The sequence below is a fragment of the Myxocyprinus asiaticus genome, chromosome 9, assembly GCF_019703515.2.
Source record: "Myxocyprinus asiaticus isolate MX2 ecotype Aquarium Trade chromosome 9, UBuf_Myxa_2, whole genome shotgun sequence".
Classification (NCBI taxonomy): domain Eukaryota; kingdom Metazoa; phylum Chordata; class Actinopteri; order Cypriniformes; family Catostomidae; genus Myxocyprinus; species Myxocyprinus asiaticus.
In genome coordinates, this window is record NC_059352.1 from 16,211,540 (window position 1) to 16,232,378 (window position 20,839).

The window sequence follows — 20,839 nt, forward strand, 5'->3', positions numbered from 1 at the left end:
TCTTCTATAGCGAAAACTACAGCCATGTTGGAATTTATAAACACAGTTGTGTGAATTTTCTATAATGCTTTAGTTTAGTTTAGTTTAGTTTAGTTTAGTTTATTTAGCACCACGAGAAGTATAGAAGGATACACAACAGAAAAGAGATGTGCAGGAGAGGTTTGAAAGTCTAATGGGCTTATGTGAATACCTCACCTTATCAGTGACATACATTTACTGCATCTTAGATTAAAAAGTAAAATAAAAGACAAAAATGTTAAGAAAAAAAAAAACATACCAAAAAACTTTCATGTTTGAATTAATAAATGCACTAGTAACTTTTAAACTTGTCTGCTAACAGTGCTTGTATGTATGTGTGTGTTGTTTGAATAGAGCTCTGTTGTTATTCCAGACACCAGCTTATTTGCATTAGGAAGTATAAAGCATAGATGTGTGATTTGTTTGCGCTTGTGTGGTGGGTGCCAGCGTGTCAGTTTGATACCAATATGTAGATTAGGGCACCTGTAAAATATGAAAATGTGAAGAGCACACTGTAATAGAGAGCTGTCAAGGACGAAGAGATGTCACGATTACTTAGTCCACTCCTGTCGACTCGTGAGAATGGCTTTCTTTGCAGCTTACTAAGTCATGACTGCAGCGTAAGTACACTTTTGTTCATTCATTTTTTCCCCTTCTCTAACTATCCCTTTATTTGTAGTATTATTTTTGTTTTTTTAAAGCAGTCATATTTATGTCAGTTCTTATAGGGTATTTGCATAGATGCATAGATGCATGATATCTGTGACTATAGTACCATCCTTTATTCCTGTATAAAAACAACAACAAAAAAACAACTTTGTTTTAGTATTTTTGAGGTGCGATCACTTAGATATTGATGCTGTATGTCACATTACTATGGTCTCATATACATGGATGTGTTTTTATGTTACAAGTGATGTCAGTTACACAGGTATAAATGGCTGCTATTCTATTGCCAACAGCAAGATTTTTTGTTTTTATGTGTTAAGAATTAAATTTTCCTTTCTAACGTAAAGTAGCCAGGGTTCCCACGCATCCTGGAAATCCTGGAAAACCTGGAATTATGCAATACAGTTTTCCAGTCATGGAAAAGTAATGGAAAATTAGGAAAATACCTTAATGTCCTGGAAAATAAGTATTTGTCCTGGAAAATATATTAGTATAAAAAAAACTGTTTGATTGTGTCACTGACAAGGTTTGATATAGTGCAATTTTTTTTAGTTCTTACGCTGTTGCAGTGTTAACTACAAAACCATTTGATTTGAAATCAGACCAGCAGATGTTTTTTGAAAATTTATTTGCACCCCGAGGTAGTAGCATGGTGATGTGGCCTTTACACCTATGTAAATTAATTTTAAATAATTCAATGATCGGAGTCTGCTTATACTGTCGTCACCACATGTAGGGCCCTATGATTTCCAGGATGTGGAAAACATGAATGGAAACACTGAATCCAGTCATAAAAATCTCTTATGTCCAAGTGTGATTATTTAAACCACAAAATTATGCGATTTAATAAAATAAATATATCATCTGCATGTGCTGCGTGCTTCAGTATGAATGTGTGAAGCCGGCCGCTCATACATTACAAACACCTCATCATGAGTATCACACTTGTTCTGGGTGTGTATGTGTGTAGTAGATGACAGTGAGCAGAGCGCTCTGAAGCATGCAGCATATTCAGACTACATATTTATTTGAATGAAATCGCTTTTTGGGGTTTCATAATCACACTGGGACATGTAGCAAACTGCTTATCCAGAGGTGAGAAACTACTGTCAAAAACATACAGAAATGCCAAAACAAAAGCTTGATTAAAATGGATGCGTGAAATGGGAAAATAGATCATTTTAATTGCAATTGAATAATAATAAAAATAATTATAATAATAATAATGTATTAAAGCAATAACTCACTAATGTGATGTTCTGTTGTGCAGCACTTCATTTGACTAAAATAATGCAATGTTATGTTGAAAAATTTAATTAAATCTATTTTCATTTGACTACATTTTTAACAAATTCATTTGATTAGACACCATTTTGATTATGATGAAATTTAATTAAACTGTCTATTATGGAATTAAAAAAAATAACCAACATTTTTTGCTTAAATATTACAACCATGTGGCACAAAAAATGTCCTGGAAAATTGTGCCTTGAAAAGAGTGAGAACCCTGAGTAGCACATAACGTATCAAATTTTCTGTGACTAATGCTCTAGCTGTTCACTATTCTGGTTTACCACTGAAATGGATTGTGGCTTTGCTAGTATTGTTTATGATAATTTGCTTGTGCTTTTCCTTATTTGTAAATCACTTTGGAGAAGGGTCTGTTAAATGAATAAATGAACTTTTTAATGTTGAGTTTCAGTATTCCAATAATACATAACAATAGTAAATTGTTACATATAATATTTGTAATATTAAAATGAGAGTACATTTGGTTAGGACTCTTTGTCAGAGAACGGTATTTTCAGACTGATTTGTTTATTGGTTTTTGTTGCGTAAGCCCTCTTCCTCCATTGCTGCATTTACAGATACATTGTACAGCCATAAACTTTGCCACACACTGCATTGTTTGTGAGGCTATTACTATTGCTATTGTATATGTGGTTGAATGCATAGTTGTTAAAAATGTGTTATTGCTTGTCTGTGAATATACACTGTATATACACTGACTGTGCACTTTATTAGGGACTCTATGGTCCTAATAAAGTGCCAGACGTGGTCTTCTGCTGTTGTAGCCCATCCGTCTCAAGGTTTGATGTGTTGTGCATTCTGAGATGCTATTCTGCTCACTACAATTGTATAGAGTGGTTATCTGAGTTACGGTAGCTTTTCTGTCAGCTTGAACCAGTCTGGCCATTCTCTGTTGACCTCTCATCAACAAGGCATTTCAGTCCACAGAACTGGCTCTCACTGGGTGTTTTTTGTTTTTGGAACCATTCTCAGTAAACTCTAGAGACTGTTGTACATGAAAATCCCAGGAGATCAACAGTTACAGAAATACTCAAATCAGCCCATCTGGCACCAACAATCATGCCATGGTCAAAATCACTGAGATTTTCCCCATTCTGGTGGTTGATGTGTATGTTAACTGAAGCTACTGACCCATATATCTGCATGATTTTATGCACTGCACTGTTGCCACACGACTGGCTGATTAGATAATTGCATGAATACGTAGGATTACAGGTGTTTCAAATAAAGTGTAAAGCATATAGACAGTACAGTATATACAGACACAAAGTACATATTCACAGTCAGACATTCACACTATGTATGTGTATATTACAGATATTAGCATGTGGTGTTGTCCAGCTGGTTATCGCAGACCCTCCACAGAAAAAAGAGTGGAAAAGTCACAGTTTTGGAATTGTATGTCTGGTGCAAGACAAAACCTTGCATTCAACATTCATGAGGCTCTATTGTCTTAAGGTGAGGCAAACAGACATTAAAGAGAATGTATACAGACATTTGCCCCTTCAGACATGTCTTTATTTTTGTAGTTAAAATAACCAACAAACAGAATAACACTGAATAATAATAATAAAAAAGAGAGACGCATACATGGAATGGAATGTGTTCTACTCTTTAGTATTTAAAACTGAATTTTTTATTTGTGAGTGGACCCAAGGCCTCACACCCATAGAGTGCAATGGAGTCACAGTTTAATCGGATGTCATTTTTTTATTATTTATTTTTTTTATTCACAGTCATGTGGAATTTTCCTATGGTGCTGATGTTAATGGTATGTCTCTGTCTCTGCAGAAGGCCAAATTGGTATGGGAACAGGAGCTGTATACACCATTTGAGTACTCAGAGGCTTGTCCTTACTTCCACACCTTCCCTGGTGATGTGAGTGACATGCCCACTGTTTTTAAACTCTGCTTCCAACTCCAATACTGTCCAGAGTATCTTTGTATTTAACATTAACAGTTTGCACAAGAATATGGAGGTGCATGTACATTATGTGTGCTTATGTTCATTTGTGTGTATGTATTTATTTACATGTTTGCTATTGTGATAATGTGTTTGTCTGTGTGTGCATATACAGGAGTGTCGTACAGGACTGAACTTTGCTGATGAGGAGGAGGCCAAGCAGTTCTACATAGCTGTGCAGAAGCAGATCAGTGACAACAAAGGTCTGCACATCTACACAGAACACTTCCTTTTGGAAAATAACATTAAAACATGTGCCTCAGTGAAACCTGCTGTTTCTCACTTCTCCAGCAGCTCACTCAGTGCTTACACGCAGTCACAGTGTGGGGTCAGTTTCTGAATGGAAAGACAAACTAGACAACTGTCTCAGAGGATCTGCAATGCACAAGAGGTTAGAAGAAATACATACACACACATCCAGCAAGAATTAAGCTCATATTCATACATCAAGGTTCATGAGATTTGACTGTGTGTAGGTGAATTGATAGGGATATTAGACCAACTAAATGTTTAAGTGTGATGCAAATTTAAATAACTTGCTCAACTAGGGTGAGGTTTACACTCTTTATTGTTTAGATATGATTTGCATAGTGAATTTGTGGCTAATAATATTATTTTGTGAGTAAATTTGTACATATGGAATATGTGTATATATATATATATATATATATATATATATATATATATATATATATACATATGGAATCTTGATCAGTATTTTTTCTTGTTTTCATGCAAAAATATGTAAACATCCTTAAAACAAGATTAACTGACTAAAGAAGCAAAACTTCATCCGATATTAACTTGTTTTCGGAGAAAAATGTATATTAAGTGTATGTTTTTACCCCATTGTCATTTTTTTCTTGTTTTAGGAATAAATCTAACAAATGTAGTGAGGTTTCTGCATAAAACAAACAAAAAAAGAAGTTTTATAGCAATAAAATTAAAGGAATATTCCAGGTTCAATACAAGTTAAGCTCAGTCGACAGCATTTGTGGCGTAATGTTGATTACCACAAAAATGTATTTCAACTCATCCCTCCTTTTTTTTAAATAAGCAAAAATCGAGGTTACAGTGAGGCACTTACAACAGACATCAATAGGGTCAATTTTTGGAGGATTTAAAGGCAGAAATGTGAAGCTTATCATTTTAAAAAAGCACTTACATTAATTCTTCTGTTAAAACTTGTGTATTATTTGTGCTGAAAAGTTCTTTAAATCATCCTTTTTAAGGTCTTTTTAGGGTTTGTTGACATTACATCATCATGGCAACGAAGTTGCAAAATTGGCTATAACTTTACACAGAAAAGGTTAGTAAGTATCACACTAAAATCATGTTAACACACATATTGTTTACATCTTTTGGCTATACTTTTGACACAGTGAGTATTTTAACATTTAAAAATTGGCTCCCATTCACTTTCATTGTAAGTGTCTCACTGTAAACCAGATTTTTGCTTTTTTCTAAATTAATTTTTGTAGTAATCAACATTATGCCACAAATGCTGTCGACTGAGCTTGACTTGTATTGAATCCGGAATATTCCTTTAAAATTTATATATAAAATAAAGTTTTCTTACAGCAATAGATTAAGAAAAATAAACTTGGTATGTCTTAATATCTTATGCAAGTAAAACAAGCAGTTTGAAGCAAACAAGTACAAAATACAAATAAATAAATAAATAAATAATAAGGATGTTTTGATCTTTTTTTTATTTTTTATTTTTTTGTACTGGATAACAAGACGTAATACAGATGAAGAAAATTTTGCAGTGTATTTTTCGTAATGGACCTCTTGGTTTGCTTTCATTTTCATGCTTTAAAAGATCTGAACCATGTAAATATATATATATATATATATATATATATATATATATATATATATATATATATATATATAAAATAAATGGCTTCATATGATCACTATCCTTAAATAAAAGATCAATGCCAATATTTCACAATTTCTGCCAGGGTATGCAAACTTTTGAGCACAACTTATACAGTTGTCAATGAGTTTGTTAGCTCTCACTTGGATGCACTGAGCAGGCTAGATACTGAGCCATGGGGAGCAGAAAAGAACTGTCAAAAGACCTGCGTAACAAGGTAATGGAACTTTATAAAGATGGAAAAGGATATAAAAAGATATCCAAAGCCTTGAAAATACCAGTCAGTACTGTTCAATCACTTATTAAGAAGTGGAAAATACGGTGATCTCTTGATATCAAGCCAAGGTCAGGTAGACCAAGAAAGATTTCAGCCACAACTGCCAGAAGAATTGTTCAGGATACAAAGAAAACCCCACAGGTAACCTCAGGAGAAATACAGGCTGCTCTGAAAAAGATGGTGTGGTTGTTTCAAGGAGCACAATACGACAATACTTGAACAAAAATGAACAGCATGGTCGAGTTGCCAGAAAGAAGCCTTTACTGCACCAATGCCACAAAAAAGCCCGGTTACAATATGCCCGACAACACCTTGACACGCCTCACAGCTTCTGGAAAACTGTAATATAGAGTGACGAGACCAACATATAGCTTTATGTTCACAACCATAAGCGCTATGTTTGGAGAGGGGTCAACAAGGCATATAGTGAAAGAATACCATCCCCACTGTGAAGCATGGTGGTGGCTCACTGATGTTTTGGGGGTGTGTGAGCTCTAAAGGCACGGGGAATCTTGTGAAAATTCATGGCAAGATGAATGCAGCATGTTATCAGAACATACTGGCATACAATTTGCATTCTTCTGAACGAAAGCTACGCATGGGACGCTCTTGGACTTTCCAGCACGACAATGACCCTAAGCACAAGGACAAGTTGACCCTCCAGTGGTTACAGCAGAAAACGGTGAAGGTTCTGGAGTGGCCAACACAGTCTCCTGACCTTAATATCATCGAGCCACTCTGGGGAGTTCTCAAACATGCAGTTCATGCAAGATGACCAAAGACTTTGCATGACCTGGAGGCATTTTGCCAAGACGAATGGGCAGCTATACCACCTGCAAGAATTTGGGGCCTCATAGACAACTATTACAAAAGACTGCACGCTGTCATTGATGCTGAAGGGGGTAATACACAGTATTAAGAACTAAGGGTATGCAGACTTTTGAACAGGGGTCATTTCATTTTTTTCTTTGTTGCCATGTTTTGTTTTATGATTGTGCCATTCTGTTATAACCTACAGTTGAATATGAATCCCATAAGAAATAAAAGAAATGAGTTTTGCCTGCTCACTCATGTTTTCTTTAAAAATGTACATATATTACCAATTCTCCAAGGGTATGCAAACTTTTGAGCACAACTGTACGCATACACTACTGGTCCAAAGTTTTAAAACACTTACTCATTCTTTATTATAATTTTTTTCTTTACATTTTAGAATAATAGTAAAGTCATCAAAACTATGGGATAACATAAATGGAACTATGGGAATTATGTTGTGACTAAACAAAATCCAAAATAAATCAAAACTGTGTTATATTTTAGCATCTTTAAAATAGTCAACCTCTGCCTAGAATTTGCAGACATGTACTCTTGACATTTTCTCAACCAACTTCTTGAGGTATCACCCTGGGATGCTTTTTAAACAGTACTGAAGCAGTTCCCATCTGTGTTGGGCACTTATTGGCTGCTTTTCTTTATTATTTGGTCCAAGTCATCAATTACAAAAACTTTTTTTTATTATTAAATTTGAGTTCTATAATGAAATAAATGAATATGGTGGCACAATTATATTTTTGTCTACAAAACTAATTTCATACATTTAAGTATACGCCTTCAGATCAAAAGATTTTTAAGATCATGAGAAACATTTCAGTCAAGTGTTTCAAAACTTTTGACCGGTAGTGTGTGTGTGTGTGTACATATATATATATATATATATATATATATATATATATATATATATATATATATATATATATATATAAAGCTCTCGAAAAAATTAAGAGACCACTGCAAAATTATCAGTTTCTCTGGATTTACTATTTATAAGTATGTGTTTGAGTAAAATGAAAATTTTTGTTTTATTCTATATACTACTGACAGCATACCTCCCAAATTCCAAATAAAAATATTGTCATTTAGACCATTTATTTGCAGAAAATGACAACTGGACAAAAAAGATGCAGTGTTTTCAGACCTCCAAAAATGCAAAGACAACAAGTTCATATTCATTTTTAAACAACACAATACTAATGTTTTAACTTTAGTTAATAATCTTGGCTTGCTCTCCACCAGTCTGTCATATTGCTGTTGGGTGACTTTATGCACTACTGTCGCTAAAATTCAAGCAGTTTGGAAGAAAACTTGCTTCCTTCTGCTCTGACAATGTTCCCCAACTCTGAGGATTGGTTTTTCCAGCAGGACAATGCTCCATGCCACACAGCCAGGTCAATCAAGGTGTGGATGGAGGACCACCGGATCAAGACCCTGTCATGGCCAGCCCAATCTCCAGACCTGAACCCCATTGAAAACCTCTGGAATGTGATCAAGATGAAGATGGATGCCCACAAGCCATCAAATAAAGCCGAGCTGCTTGAATTATTGCACCAGGAGTGGCATAAAGTCACCCAACAGCAATATGACAGACTGGTGGAGAGCATGCCAAGACGCATGAAAGCTGTGATTGGAAATCAGGGTTATTCCACTAAATATTGATTTCTGAACTCTTCCTAAGTTAAAACATTAGTATTGTGTTGTTTAAAAATGAAAATGAACTTGTTTTCTTTGCATTATTCGAGGTCTGAAAACACTGCATCTTTTTTGTTATTTTGACCAGTTTTCATTTTCTGCAAATAAATGCTTTTTTAAATTCTTGCTTATTTTTATTTGGAATTTGGGAGAAATGTTGTCAGTAGTTTACAGATTAAAACAAAAATGTTAATTTTACTCAAACACATACCTATAAATAGTAAATCCAGAATTTTTATCCAGAGCTGTATATGTATTTATATATACTGTATATATACACTGATCAGCCACAACATTAAAACCACCTGCCTACTATTGTGTAGGTCCCCCTCGTGCCAGCAAAACAGCGCCAACCCACATCTCAGAATAGCATTCTAAGATGCTATTCTTCTTACCACAATTGTACAGAGCGGTTATCTGAGTTATTGTAGACTTTGTCAGTTCCAACAAGTCTGGCCTTTCTCTGTTGACCTCTCTCATCAACAAGGTATTTCCATCTGCAGAACTGCCGCTCACTTGATGTTTTTTGTTTTTCGCTCCATTCAGAGTAAACACTAGAGACTGTTGTCTGTGAAAATCCAAGGAGATCAGCAATTACAGAAATACTCAAACCAGCCCGTCTGGCACCAACAATCATCCCTGCGATTATCTAATCAGCCAGTTGTGTGGCAGCAGTGCAGTGCATAAAATAATGCAGACAGGGGTTAGGAGCTTCAGTTAATGTTCACATCAACCATCAGAATGGGGAAAAAAATGTTATCTTAGTGATTTGGACCGTGACATGATTGTTGGTTCCAGATGGGCTGGTTTGAGTATTTCTGTAACTGTTGTTCCCTATCTGTCACTCACTCGGTGTTGTGTCGATGTAGTGACACTAGGGGTCACTCTTGGAAGCTCGAGACACATCTGGTCTTTGATAAAAGGCCAATGAAAATTGGTGAGTGGTATTTGCATGCCACTCCCTCGGACATACGGGTATAAAAGGAGCTGGTATGCAACCACTCATTCAGATTTTCTCTTCGGAGCCGAACGGTCATGCTCACTGAGCTGAATTCCCACGACTGTTCATTCACCTCTGCTGGATCTGACGGCGCATTTCAGCGGCTTCTCCCTCCTCTGCACTGGTGCACTGCAGAGAATGCCCCTGGGCACTTCGGCAGAAATAAGAGTATATTTCACTAAAAGAGTATATTTCTCTAAAAGAGCGGCACACATGGAACGTCTTTTTAAAGATGCCTTTCCTTTGTGTGTTATTCCTGGTTGCGCTCGTTATCTCTCGCCTTCTGATGGTCACGATCACTGTCTTTCGTGTCTGGGCACTGCTCACGCGGAGATAGCATTCGTGGATGGTCATGTACTCATTGCAAGGACATATCCATGGCAACGATGCGGTCATGGCTCGCCTTCGTATGAAAGCAAGCCACCCCAGAGGCTCCCCACCTTGGTCCTTTTACCCACGGGTGTGAGGCCAGTGCGGCTAGCACTGGGGGCGATTTGGGGACCCCAATGGGACCGCCTCCGCCGGGTATCCCCCCGCGGACATCCCATTCCCCAGCACGAATGTGATGAGCTCTCGAGCACAGCATTAGAGAGCGGGCTTGTCCAGTCGGACGCAGAAGCCTCAGCTGGGCTCCTCCCTTCAGGGATGATTGCCCAGTCACAGGCTGACGCGGAGATGACGACATGCTTTCCCGGGCTGTCGCGAGTGTTGGCTAGATTGGAACCCTCCGCTCTTACCTGAACCCTCACAGCTCAATGATTGGTTCCTGGGCTCATGGCACCGCTCAAAGCCACGTCCTGCCCCATTCCTTTCTTCCCAGAAGTGCATGAAGAGCTGACAAGGTCGTGGGAAGCACTTTTTTACTGCCCGGTCCCGATCTTTTCAGCTTCCCCGCACTCAATACCCTCGATGGTGGGGCGGCCAAGGGCTATTCAGAAAATCCCCCTGCCGTGGGTACCCAAAGCCCCCATCCAAGGCCTGTAGGTTTACGTCGTCCCTGACGGCCAAGGCCTACGGTGCCGCTGGACAAGCTGCCTCCGCCTTGCATGCCATGGATCTCCTGCATGTCCGCCAAGGCGCTAAAGGAACTGCACGAGGGTAGTTCCGCCCCAGGATTGATGCAGGAACTGTGCTCGGCGACCGACCTCGCTCTCCGAGTGACGGAGGTCACGGCGCGGTCTCTCGGGTGGACGATCTCCACATTAGTGGTCCAGGAGCGCCACCTTTGGCTCAATCTGGTGGAGATTGTTGAGGCCGACAGGACATGGTTCCTTGCTGCCCCAATCTCCTAGGCTTTGCCCAGCAGTTTTCAACAGTGGAGCAGCAGACGGAGGCTATCCGGCATATCCTGCCCTGGCACGGCTCAAGATCCCGCACCCTGTCTGCTCGTCGCCAAGGGCGTCTCCCTGCAGTGACTGCACTGGCTTCGCCACAGCCCGCCCCTTCGGCCCGGCCCCGGCGTGGAGCCCACCGCATAAAGCAGACGCCTCCCATCTCGCGGCCGCCAAAAACCCATGAAAGCCTTCAAAGTGCCCTTGAGAGGGGCGACCCAGGGACGATGAAACCCGCTGGTAAGCAGACCTCTCCATCCCCCGTTTGGGAGGAGAATCTTTTTGTTACATTTGCATTTAATTGCGCTGCATACCCAAGTGGCTGCAGTATTCAAGAGTTCAGCAAGAGCGGTTTCTTTGTTCCCTGGGTCACGTATCCAGTGCGCACAGTCGTCATCACGACCACCGTCCACCACTCTATTTGGCAGGTTTGGTGCTCCAGCGGCGGTCTCCCACCCCTGAGTGCCCAGCTGTGGCACAAATCCGCCACACAGGCCTCTTCCTCCCCCGTCCCAGGCTGTTCCGGGGGTGGTCACAAGGAGCCAGGTAAGTGCTTTGATGTCCCTAGACTCAGCACGGCCTCGACATGGTGTGGCACCTTGAGCTCCGCCCTGCCACGAGGCCCCACCTGCTGGTACGTCCGATAACGTTGTCCCTTTGGTCCCCCTTGCGTGGAACTTGGACGCATGGCTTGCGCTTTCCAATCTGTCGCGATGGCTGGTCCGGACCGTCTGACGCGGCTATGCGATTCAGTTCGCCAGGTGTCCACCCAGGTTCAGCAGTATCCACTTCACCTTGGTGAAGGACGAAAATGCTGCTACCTTACGCTCGGAGATTGCTTCCCTCCTACGGAAGGGTGCGATAAAACTTGTCCCTCCGGCCGAGATGAAGAAGGGGTTTTACAGCCTCTACTTCATCGTACCGAAAAAAGGCGGTGGGTTGCGGCCAATCTTGGACCTGTGAGTACTGAACCGGGCTTTACACAGACTCCCATTCAAGATGCTGATGTAAAAACGCATTCTGACGAGTGTCCAGCATCAAGATTGGTTCGCGGCGGTAGACCTGAAGGACGCGTACTTCCATGTCTCGATTCTTCCTGCGGTTTGCATTCGAGGGTTAGGCGTATCAGTACAAGGTCCTCCCTTTCGGCCTGTCCTTGTCTCCTTGCATCTTCACGAAAATCGCAAAGGCAGCCCTTGCTCCGTTAAGGGAAGTGGGCATTCGCGTTCTCAACTATCTCAATGACTGGCTAATCCTAGCTCACTCTCAGGACATGTTGTGTGCACACAGGGACTTGGTGCTCTCACACCTCAGCCTACTAGGGCTTCGGGTCAACTGGGAAAAGAGCAAGCTCCTCCCTGTTCAGAGCATCTCTTTCCTCGGTTTGGAGTTGGACTCAGTCTCTTTGACAGCGTGCCTCACGAACGAGCGTGCACAGTCTGTGCTGGCCTGTTTGAAGGCATTCAAACAGAAAACAGCGGTTCCACTAAAACTCTTTCAGAGGCTCCTGGGGCATATGGCATCCTCAGCGGTGGCCACCCCGCTCGGGTTGATGCATATGAGACCACTTCAGCACTGGCTTCAGACTCGAGTTCCGAGATGGGCATGGCGCTGCGGGACACATCGCGTGGTCATCACGCCGGTCTGTCACCGTCTTTTCAGCCTTTGGATCGACCTCTCGTTTCTACGGGCAGGTGTTCCCCTAGAACTGGTCTCCAGGCGTGACGGACACCTCCAAAACGGGCTGAGGTGCTGTTTGCTACGGGCACACAGCCACTGGCTTGTGGACAGGCCCGCGACTGCATTGGCACATAAACTGCCTCGAGTTGTTGGCAATTCTGCTCGCCCTGCAGAGGTTTTGGCCATTGATCCAGGGCAAGCACGTGTTAGTTCAGACAGACAACACGGCAACGGTAGCATATGTCAACCGCCAAGGCGGTCTGTGCTCTCATTGTATGTCACAACTCGCCTGCCGTCTCCTCCTCTGGAGTCAGCAGCACTTCAAGTCGCTGTGAGCCACTCACATCCCGGGCAACCTCAACACTACAGCGGACGTGCTGTCACGGCAGGTTACCCTCAGGGGAGAGTGGAGACTCCACCTTCAGGTGGTCCAGCTGATCTGGAGTCAATCCGGACAGGCACAGGTGCACCTGTTCACCTCCCAAGAATCCTCCCACTGCCCGCTCTGGTACACCCTGACCGAGGCCCCCCTCGGCATAAACGCGCTGGCACACAGCTGGCCCCCTGGTCTGCACAAATATGTGTTTCCCCAGTGAGCCTACTTGCACAGACCCTGTGCAAGGTCAGGGAGCACGAGGAGCAGGTCATCCTGGTAGCACCCTACTGGCCCACGCAAATGTGGTTCTCGGACCTCACGCTCCTCGCAACAGCCCCCCCCTGTGAATTCCCCTGAGGAAGGACCTTCTTTCTCAGGGACGGGGCACCATCTGGCGCCCGCGACCAGACCTCTGGAATCTCCATGTCTGGCCCCTGGACAGGACGCGGAAGACCTAAGCGGTGGTAGACACGATCACTCAGGCTAGGGCCCCCACAGCGAGGCGCCTGTATGCCTTTAAGTGGCGTCTGTTCGCTAAGTGGTGTTCTTCCCGATGGGAAGACCCCAGAGATGTGCAGTCAGATCAGCACTTTCCTTCCTGCAGGAGAGGTTGGAAGGGAGGCTGTCCCCTTCCACCTTGAAGGTGAACGTTGCCACCATAGCAGCACACCATGATGCAGTCGACGGTAAGTCCTTAGGGAAGCACGACCTGATCATCAGGTTCCTAAGAGGCACCAGGAGGCTGAATCCCTCCAGACCGCACCTCGTTCACTCATGGGACCTCTCTGTAGTTCTTCAGGGTCTATAGAGAGCCCCCTTTGAGCATTTGCAGTCAGCTGAGCTTAAGGCACTCTCCTTGAAGACTGCCCTCCTGACTGCACTCACTTCCATCAAGAGGGTAGGAGACCTGCAAGGGTTCTCTGTCAGCGAAACGTGCCTGGAGTTTGGTCCGGGCTACTCTCACGTGATCCTGAGGCTATGTGCCCAAGGTTCCCTCGACCCCTTTTAGGGAGGAGGCAGACCTAGCCCTGTCGTTGCTGTGTCCGGTGCGTGCTTTAAGCATCTATTTGGATCGCACGCAGAGCTTTAGGATCTCTGAGCAACTCTTTGCCTGCTTTGGTGCACAGCGGAAAGGAAGTGCTGTCTCCACGCAGAGGATCGCCCACTGGCTCATTGACTCCATAACTATGGCATATCACGCCCAGGACATGCCGCCCCCGGTAGGGCTTTGAGCCCATTCTACCAGGGGTGTAGCGGCCTCCTGGGCCCTGGCCAGGGATGCCTCTCTAACAGACATTTGCAGAGCAGCAGGATGGGCAACACCCAACACCTTTGCAAGGTTCTACAACCTCTGGGTGGAACCGGTATCATCCCAGGTAGTGGCACGCAACACAAGCGGATAAGCCCGGGATAGCCGGCCGGGTGTATCGCTTGCACATAGCGCCTTCCACCTCCTTTTGAGCTGAAGACGTGCGCCATTAATTCCCAGTAGTGTTCACAAACTTTGTTCCCTGGTTGACTTCCTCCGAGCCCTGTGGCAGTCGAGTTTTTGGAGAGACTCGCTGCTGGCCTAGTACATGTGCTAACTAAGAGTCCTGTTCTGGGGTAGGTGCTCCGCATGTGGCAGTTCCCTCTAAGGCTAACCCCATGCGATATATATCTTCCACTAATTCGTTTCCCTGTTGGCAAACTGCGTCTTCCTTGGGCAGAGCCCCTCTGCCCCAGTCTCCATGTTTGTAGTAACTCCTCCCCCATTGGGTAGGATCTACCTTGAAGACTCTCCACATGGTCGGAAAGACCATGTGACGTATTTTTCCACTTAAATATCCCCCCCTCTCTTTGGGCGAGGTGTGGTCTCCGCGGTGTCCTCCCCTTGGGAGGGACACCCCCCGACTAGACCTGGCGGCCCAGTTGGATAATCCCCCTTCTTTTTTAGGGAGTGGAAAAAGAGAAGGGGAAAAGAGGCCATGACAGGGTTAGCCTGTCTCTATCTTTTGGGAAGTCGACTTGTCCCCAAAGGGCTGTTCGACACTCATAACTATGTTGGGGGAGGTTACGTGTTGACCTGGTGTGTTGGCTACGAGGCACACAGTGGTCTCCCCACCACACACCGCCAGTTCACGTAACACAGTTCAGCCAGTTGTGGCGTTTCTTATAGGGACCCCTAGTGTCACTACATCGACACAACGTCGAGTGAGTGACAGATAGGGAACGTCATGGTTACTTGCGTAACCTCCGTTCCCTGATGGAGGGAACGAGACGTTGTGTTCCTCCTGCCACAATGATGAACTACCTGCTGAAATGGCCAGACCTTGTCTCGGCTCCTCAGCATAAAACCTGAATGAGTGGTTGCATACCAGCTCCTTTTATACCCGTATGTCCGGGGGAGTGGCATGCAAATACCACTCGCCAATTTTCATTGGCCTTTTATCAAAGACCAGAGGTGTCTCGGGCTCCCAAGAGTGACCCCTAGTGTCACTACATCGACACAATGTCTCGTTCCCTCCATCAGGGAACGGAGGTTACGCAAGTAACCATGATGATTTCCTGGGATTTTAACGTACAACAGTCTCTAGAATTTACTCCGAATGGTGCCAAAAACAAAAAACATCCAGTGAGCGCAGTTCTGCAGATGGAAATGCCTTGTTGATGAGGGAGGTCAACAGAGAAAGGCCAGAATGGTTCGAACTGACAAAGTCTACAGTAACTCAGATAACTGCTTTGTACAATTGTGGTGAGAAGAATAGCATTCTGAGATGCGGGGTTGACACTGTTTTGGCAGTATGAAGGGGACCTACACAATATTAGGCAGGTAGTTTTAATGTTGTGGCTGATCGGTGTGTGTGTGTGTGTGTATATATAGTATAATAATAATTATTATTATATGTATGAATGATTTTTCAATGTGTGTTTCTGTGTTTCAATGATTTCTATAAGGAATACATCCAAAATGCTGCACCGTAGTGATTCAAAGGCAACACTTCCAGAAAGCAGTCCCACAGTTGCTAGCACAAGCCAGTTTTTTGACTCACCACAAACTCCCTGCAGTGCTAATGAAGACTCTATCTCCCTCGCCCAAAGAAAGGGACCCCTCCCACCTATTCCTCCTCATGCCAGAGCAGGCATGGTAAAGGTAAATCACAGTGGTGGTGAGGAAATCTCTGACTCCACCTTTCCTATTCCATCATTGGTGCCATCTCCTCCCTCCTACCCTGCACCAAAAGCACCACCAAGTTCAGCTGGAATAAAGAAAAGTGCAAGCTTTGCACCTGTGAGTAACAATATATTCGTAATGTTCTCATCAGATATGACATTCAGAAATATTTGTATGTGTATTTATCATATGTGAATGTGTCTGAATGTGTTTAATGAAGGTTAAAGATGTCTCCCCAGCTGGAATGAAGCGCTTTCAAAGTTTTTATTTTAACGGTAACTCCTCTCGACACATACACAAACAGTAATTTTTCCCTCATTAAAAAAAGTTTTACACATAAAGTAATAAATAACTAAAATATATATATTTAAAATAATGTAAACTCACAAGAGATGAAGTCTAGTCATATCATTCTTAAATAAAAAGCTGCTTTATTCTGATGATGGGCGTACATTCATGAGCGCGCCCATGTTGAGATTGCATAACCAGCTGAATATTACTCTCTTTATCTCAATAATCCCCTGTAAATGCAAAAAGCACATTTCTTCAATGGCATCGGTAACAGAATCTTTTGCTTTGCATGATGCTACACCAGAGAGTATTTAGCAGAGACTGTCCACTTCTATTAAAATGAATGAGAGAAATTGGAACACCCAAAGTTCAACAGATGTAGAAAGGAAGTCCTGCATTACAGGTAAAAGAGCCAATCACCTTTTAGTTACAAACATCGTCTGTCAGTCAACACAAGATCGCACATGGGCATTAGCTATACAAGCCGGGAATTATTTTTTTTTTTTTAGCGTAATCTAAGGTAACAAAGCAAAATTAATGATTCCAGTGTTGTCATATTTTACTGCTGATTTTAAATATGTCCTTTGATCTTAATCTTGGCCAGCCCTTTTTGAGATTTTGGTCTTGCCACATTCAAGTAGATAGGAGCTGCACTTTCATGATTGGAAATAGCTGCCTGAGAGAATTCCAAAGATGACCGCCAGTGGACTGACTTGCTAAAAAGACTCTGGCTACACCTACACTGCTAGGTGTCAGTGCAGCATAAATAAAATATTACTGAGTGCACTGTTAAGTTCTACTGATTACCCTAATCTTAAAAATGCTTCTGTATTCACAGCTGACAAGGAGGATGAGTCTGGCTTTGATGATTACCTTTAAAAATACCAGTAAAACCACCTTCCCCTCCATGACTGTGGCACTTTATGACTCGACAACACAAGTCACCCAAAACTAAATGTTACAAACTGAAATATGTAATATTGAAATAATGTATTTTTCTTAACTATAAACTGGAGTTCTGTTTTAATAATACGCAGGAACATGTTTATTTGCTTATTTTAGCCAATTACCTGAAATTACAGCACAGGTGTGACCAAAGCTGAACAACAATACATGTAATGTAGCTCCTCTTAGAACTTGGTAGTGCGATACTGCAGATATTGTTGGCTTTTGTATGACAAATTGTTATGTTCCTCATTGTAAGTTGCTTTGGATAAAAACGTCTGCTAAATGACTAAATGTAAATGTCACTAAAGTAATGTCTTGCTTCTCAAGGAATGACGGAATGAATGGAATCTATCAGACTCCATTTCTCACTTTTTTAGTTTGAAATTGATTTACTTTGCAGAACCTATTATGGAATAAAAATAAATTACAAATTTTACAGTGGCCCAAAAAAGTATTTGGACACTTTAAAACCACCCTTAAAAATGTATGAATATCATAGAATTAGATCCTTGGTTGAGAGTAGTTGCAAAAATAAGCTCTAAGAAAAGCTCTAGAATCATTTCTTTGGAGATGCCACTTGGTTTGATTTTTAAGGTCAGCTTAAGTGTCCAAATACTTTTTGGGGCCACTGTTTTGATGTTATGATAGAATCAAAACTAATAAAAACATAATGTATGGATATGTATGCTACAACTACAAAGTCCAAATACTTTTTGTCTTAATTTTGAAGATGTTTTGCTTTAAAATTGACAACCTTACAAACTTCTTTTTGGTTAAATATTTTGCTTGAAAGTATGCTTGTGCTCATCTTTCTTTAAAATAAATGCTACTTGGTTTGATATTTTTATCTAATACAATTACATTCCTGAATTTTTGGGGCCTGGGTAGCTCAGCGAGTATTGACGCTGACTACCACCCCTGAAGTCATGAGTTCGAATCCAGAGCATGCTGAGTGACTCCAGCCAGGTCTCCTAAGCAACCAAATTGGCCTGGTTGCTAGGGAGGGTAGAGTCACATGGGGTAACCTCCTCGTGGTAGCTTCTCACTCTTGGTGGGGTGCCTGTTGAGTTGTGCATGGATGCCGCGGAGAATAGCATGGGCCTCCACACGTGCTACGTCTCTGAGGACACGCGCACAACAAGCCATGTTATAAGATGCGCGGATTGACGGTCTCAGATGCGGAGGCAACTGAGATTCGTCCCCCGCCACCCAGATTGAGGTGAGTCACTACACCACCACGAGGACTTAGAGCACATTGGGAACTGGGCATTCCAAATTGGGGAGGAAAAAAAAACATTCCTGAATTTTTAAGTCAGTCTTATGTATCCAAACACTTTTTGGGACCACTGTATGAGTGGGAAATATGTCTAAATACAAAAATAGATGCACACTTGTATTAACTTAATATTGTTATAAGATTCTCTTAATCTCAGCAGCAATTTTAACCCTTAAAATCATGACAATTTCACCAAACACTTTTACAAGGCACATATATCTATCACAGATGGATCTACAAAATGCACAGATAGTGTCAAATTTTCTAAATATTTTCAAGACAATTAGAAAATAATAGAATAAAATATATTTTTGATGTATTTGTTTGTTTTATTATATTACATGTATATATATATATATATATATATATATATATATATATATATATATATATATATATAGAGAAAAAGCAACAAATCAGGACAGATCTAGAACAGGATTCATTACTTTCACTCTGAAATTTCCTGAGACACAACTGGCTGTCAGAAACATATTGAGCTAAGCATAAGCTACACATAAGTATTTTCTCAGGCACGTATTGAGTTTAAATAGATGGACAACTTACATAATTTCAGTAGTACACCCAAATTACAATAGTCATATCATACTGTTCATGTGTTACACTTGCTATAGTTTACTTCCATGTTGTGTCTTTATCAAATAGCAATGTCAATTGTAAATCAAGTCAATCACTGAAACAACAGCGTCACCTTGATTAAAAAAATAACGTATAATATGTATGTGTATATGCATATGGAATACTGATAAATCACCATTGTTGTTAATTCATTTTTGCACAGAAAATCAACATGTTATAGCATTTATTTATATGAATATAGTACTCATTCCTCTTATAATAAACAAAGATACAGATATCCTGTGATAGTAAACTTATATAGATATGAAATAATCATAAAAATATAATTTATAGAAGTGCAAAAAAAAAAAAAAAAAACACTGTAAAAAATGTCTGTAATTGTAATGGTAAAAGACTGTAAAAATGCTACAGAAATAAAATGTTAATTGATTAACAAGTATTAACTGTAAAATATAAAGTAAAAATTTTAATATATTTTAAAAGACAATACAGTAGTTTTTACAATAAAATGTATGATTTTCCTGTATAATTAATGGTAAAAATTTACATTATGTTAACAAGAGAGTACATGTACTTTTTACAGTAAATTATTGTTATAATTACAGTAAAAACAATAATCGCCATTCCCACAATTCCCTGCATGACCCATCACATTTCATTATATTTTATGGGAATAGTTATGTTTCTTCTTATTTTTTATATCATTTGTGTACATTGGGGTGTTCTGTTTTTAAATTTTATGTAGTTTAGTTAATGTATACTGCATTATTTAAATTTCACATGTGTTACCCTGATGATGTTTAGTGTTTGTGTGAGTGACACTGAGCACTGTCTCTACATGTTTATTGATCATTGCTCCTGGAAGAGCCACTATTGGTGAACTTCATGTCATCATGTGCTCTTCTGTCATTTTTACATTGATTAACAATACCTTATAAAGTAAAAGGCAGATTTTTACAGTTTCAGAAGGTTAATATCAAGTTTATGATTTTTTTTTTTTTACTGTAAATTTAGTAGATTTTTATTTTTTACAGTGCCAGTGTGGTCATGTAAATTACTACAGTTTTAAACTGTAAAATGTACAGGTTGTTTTGTAAAGTCATTTACATTTTTACTGTGTTTCTTTTACATAATTATTCTGGAAACCACAGCTGCCCAGTTTTTTTTTTTTTTTTGGTAAAAACAACAGGATTGTTTTACAGTGTAGGGTCTATAATGACCCTATACACTTGTGGTACTTAAACCATTCTAAAAAAAAAAAAATGGTGTGGACACAACTCCAAAAAATGGATGAGGTACAGGGGGTGGAGTCACTAAAGACCCAAGGTATGTGTTTGAGGGTTAAAATGTTTATCAGTGCATAATGACTTTATTTCATTTAAGTGGGTACAATCAATACATTTTTTTTTTTTAGAGCTTTGATGTCATAGTTGATGACAGCACAAAATGTAGCATGGTTTGCTTGATAGTGACTTGCAGATTTCTACACCCACTAATGGATGATAACACGAATCACTGCACTGTTTCTGCTCTTAGGT

At 40.9% G+C, this 20,839-nt stretch overlaps 1 protein-coding gene across 4 annotated transcripts; it reads left to right on the plus strand.

Annotated features, from left to right (window-relative positions):
* Positions 1-556: 556 nt before the first annotated feature.
* Positions 557-18,218, plus strand: si:dkey-197j19.6 (uncharacterized). Of its 4 annotated transcripts, none has more exons than XR_007898154.1 (8): positions 557-638; positions 3,316-3,456; positions 3,790-3,876; positions 4,076-4,163; positions 4,252-4,351; positions 15,973-16,306; positions 16,410-16,883; positions 17,319-18,218. XR_007898154.1 is itself a non-coding variant. In XM_051706844.1 (8 exons), exons 1-8 carry the CDS (start codon positions 561-563, stop codon positions 16,793-16,795), a joined length of 894 nt encoding a protein of 297 aa, XP_051562804.1. In that variant the 5' UTR covers positions 557-560; the 3' UTR covers positions 16,796-18,218. The 4 variants fall into 4 exon arrangements, 3 of the variants coding, with proteins under 3 accessions (XP_051562804.1, XP_051562802.1, XP_051562803.1); XM_051706844.1 differs by having other exon boundaries at positions 16,410-16,464; positions 16,785-18,218; XM_051706842.1 differs by having other exon boundaries at positions 16,410-16,464.
* The last annotated feature ends 2,621 nt before the right edge of the window (positions 18,219-20,839 follow it).

Excerpts from the sequence above, each read along its gene's own strand:
- si:dkey-197j19.6 (XM_051706842.1), top strand. The coding sequence starts at position 561 with ATGTCACGATTACTTAGTCCACTCCTGTCGACTCGTGAGAATGGCTTT. Across the intron at positions 639-3,315 it reads TACTAAGTCATGACTGCAGC|ATATTAGCATGTGGTGTTGT; the intron begins GTAAGTACACTT and ends TGTATATTACAG. Across the intron at positions 16,465-17,318 it reads TCAAAGTTTTTATTTTAACG|CTGACAAGGAGGATGAGTCT; the intron begins GTAACTCCTCTC and ends CTGTATTCACAG.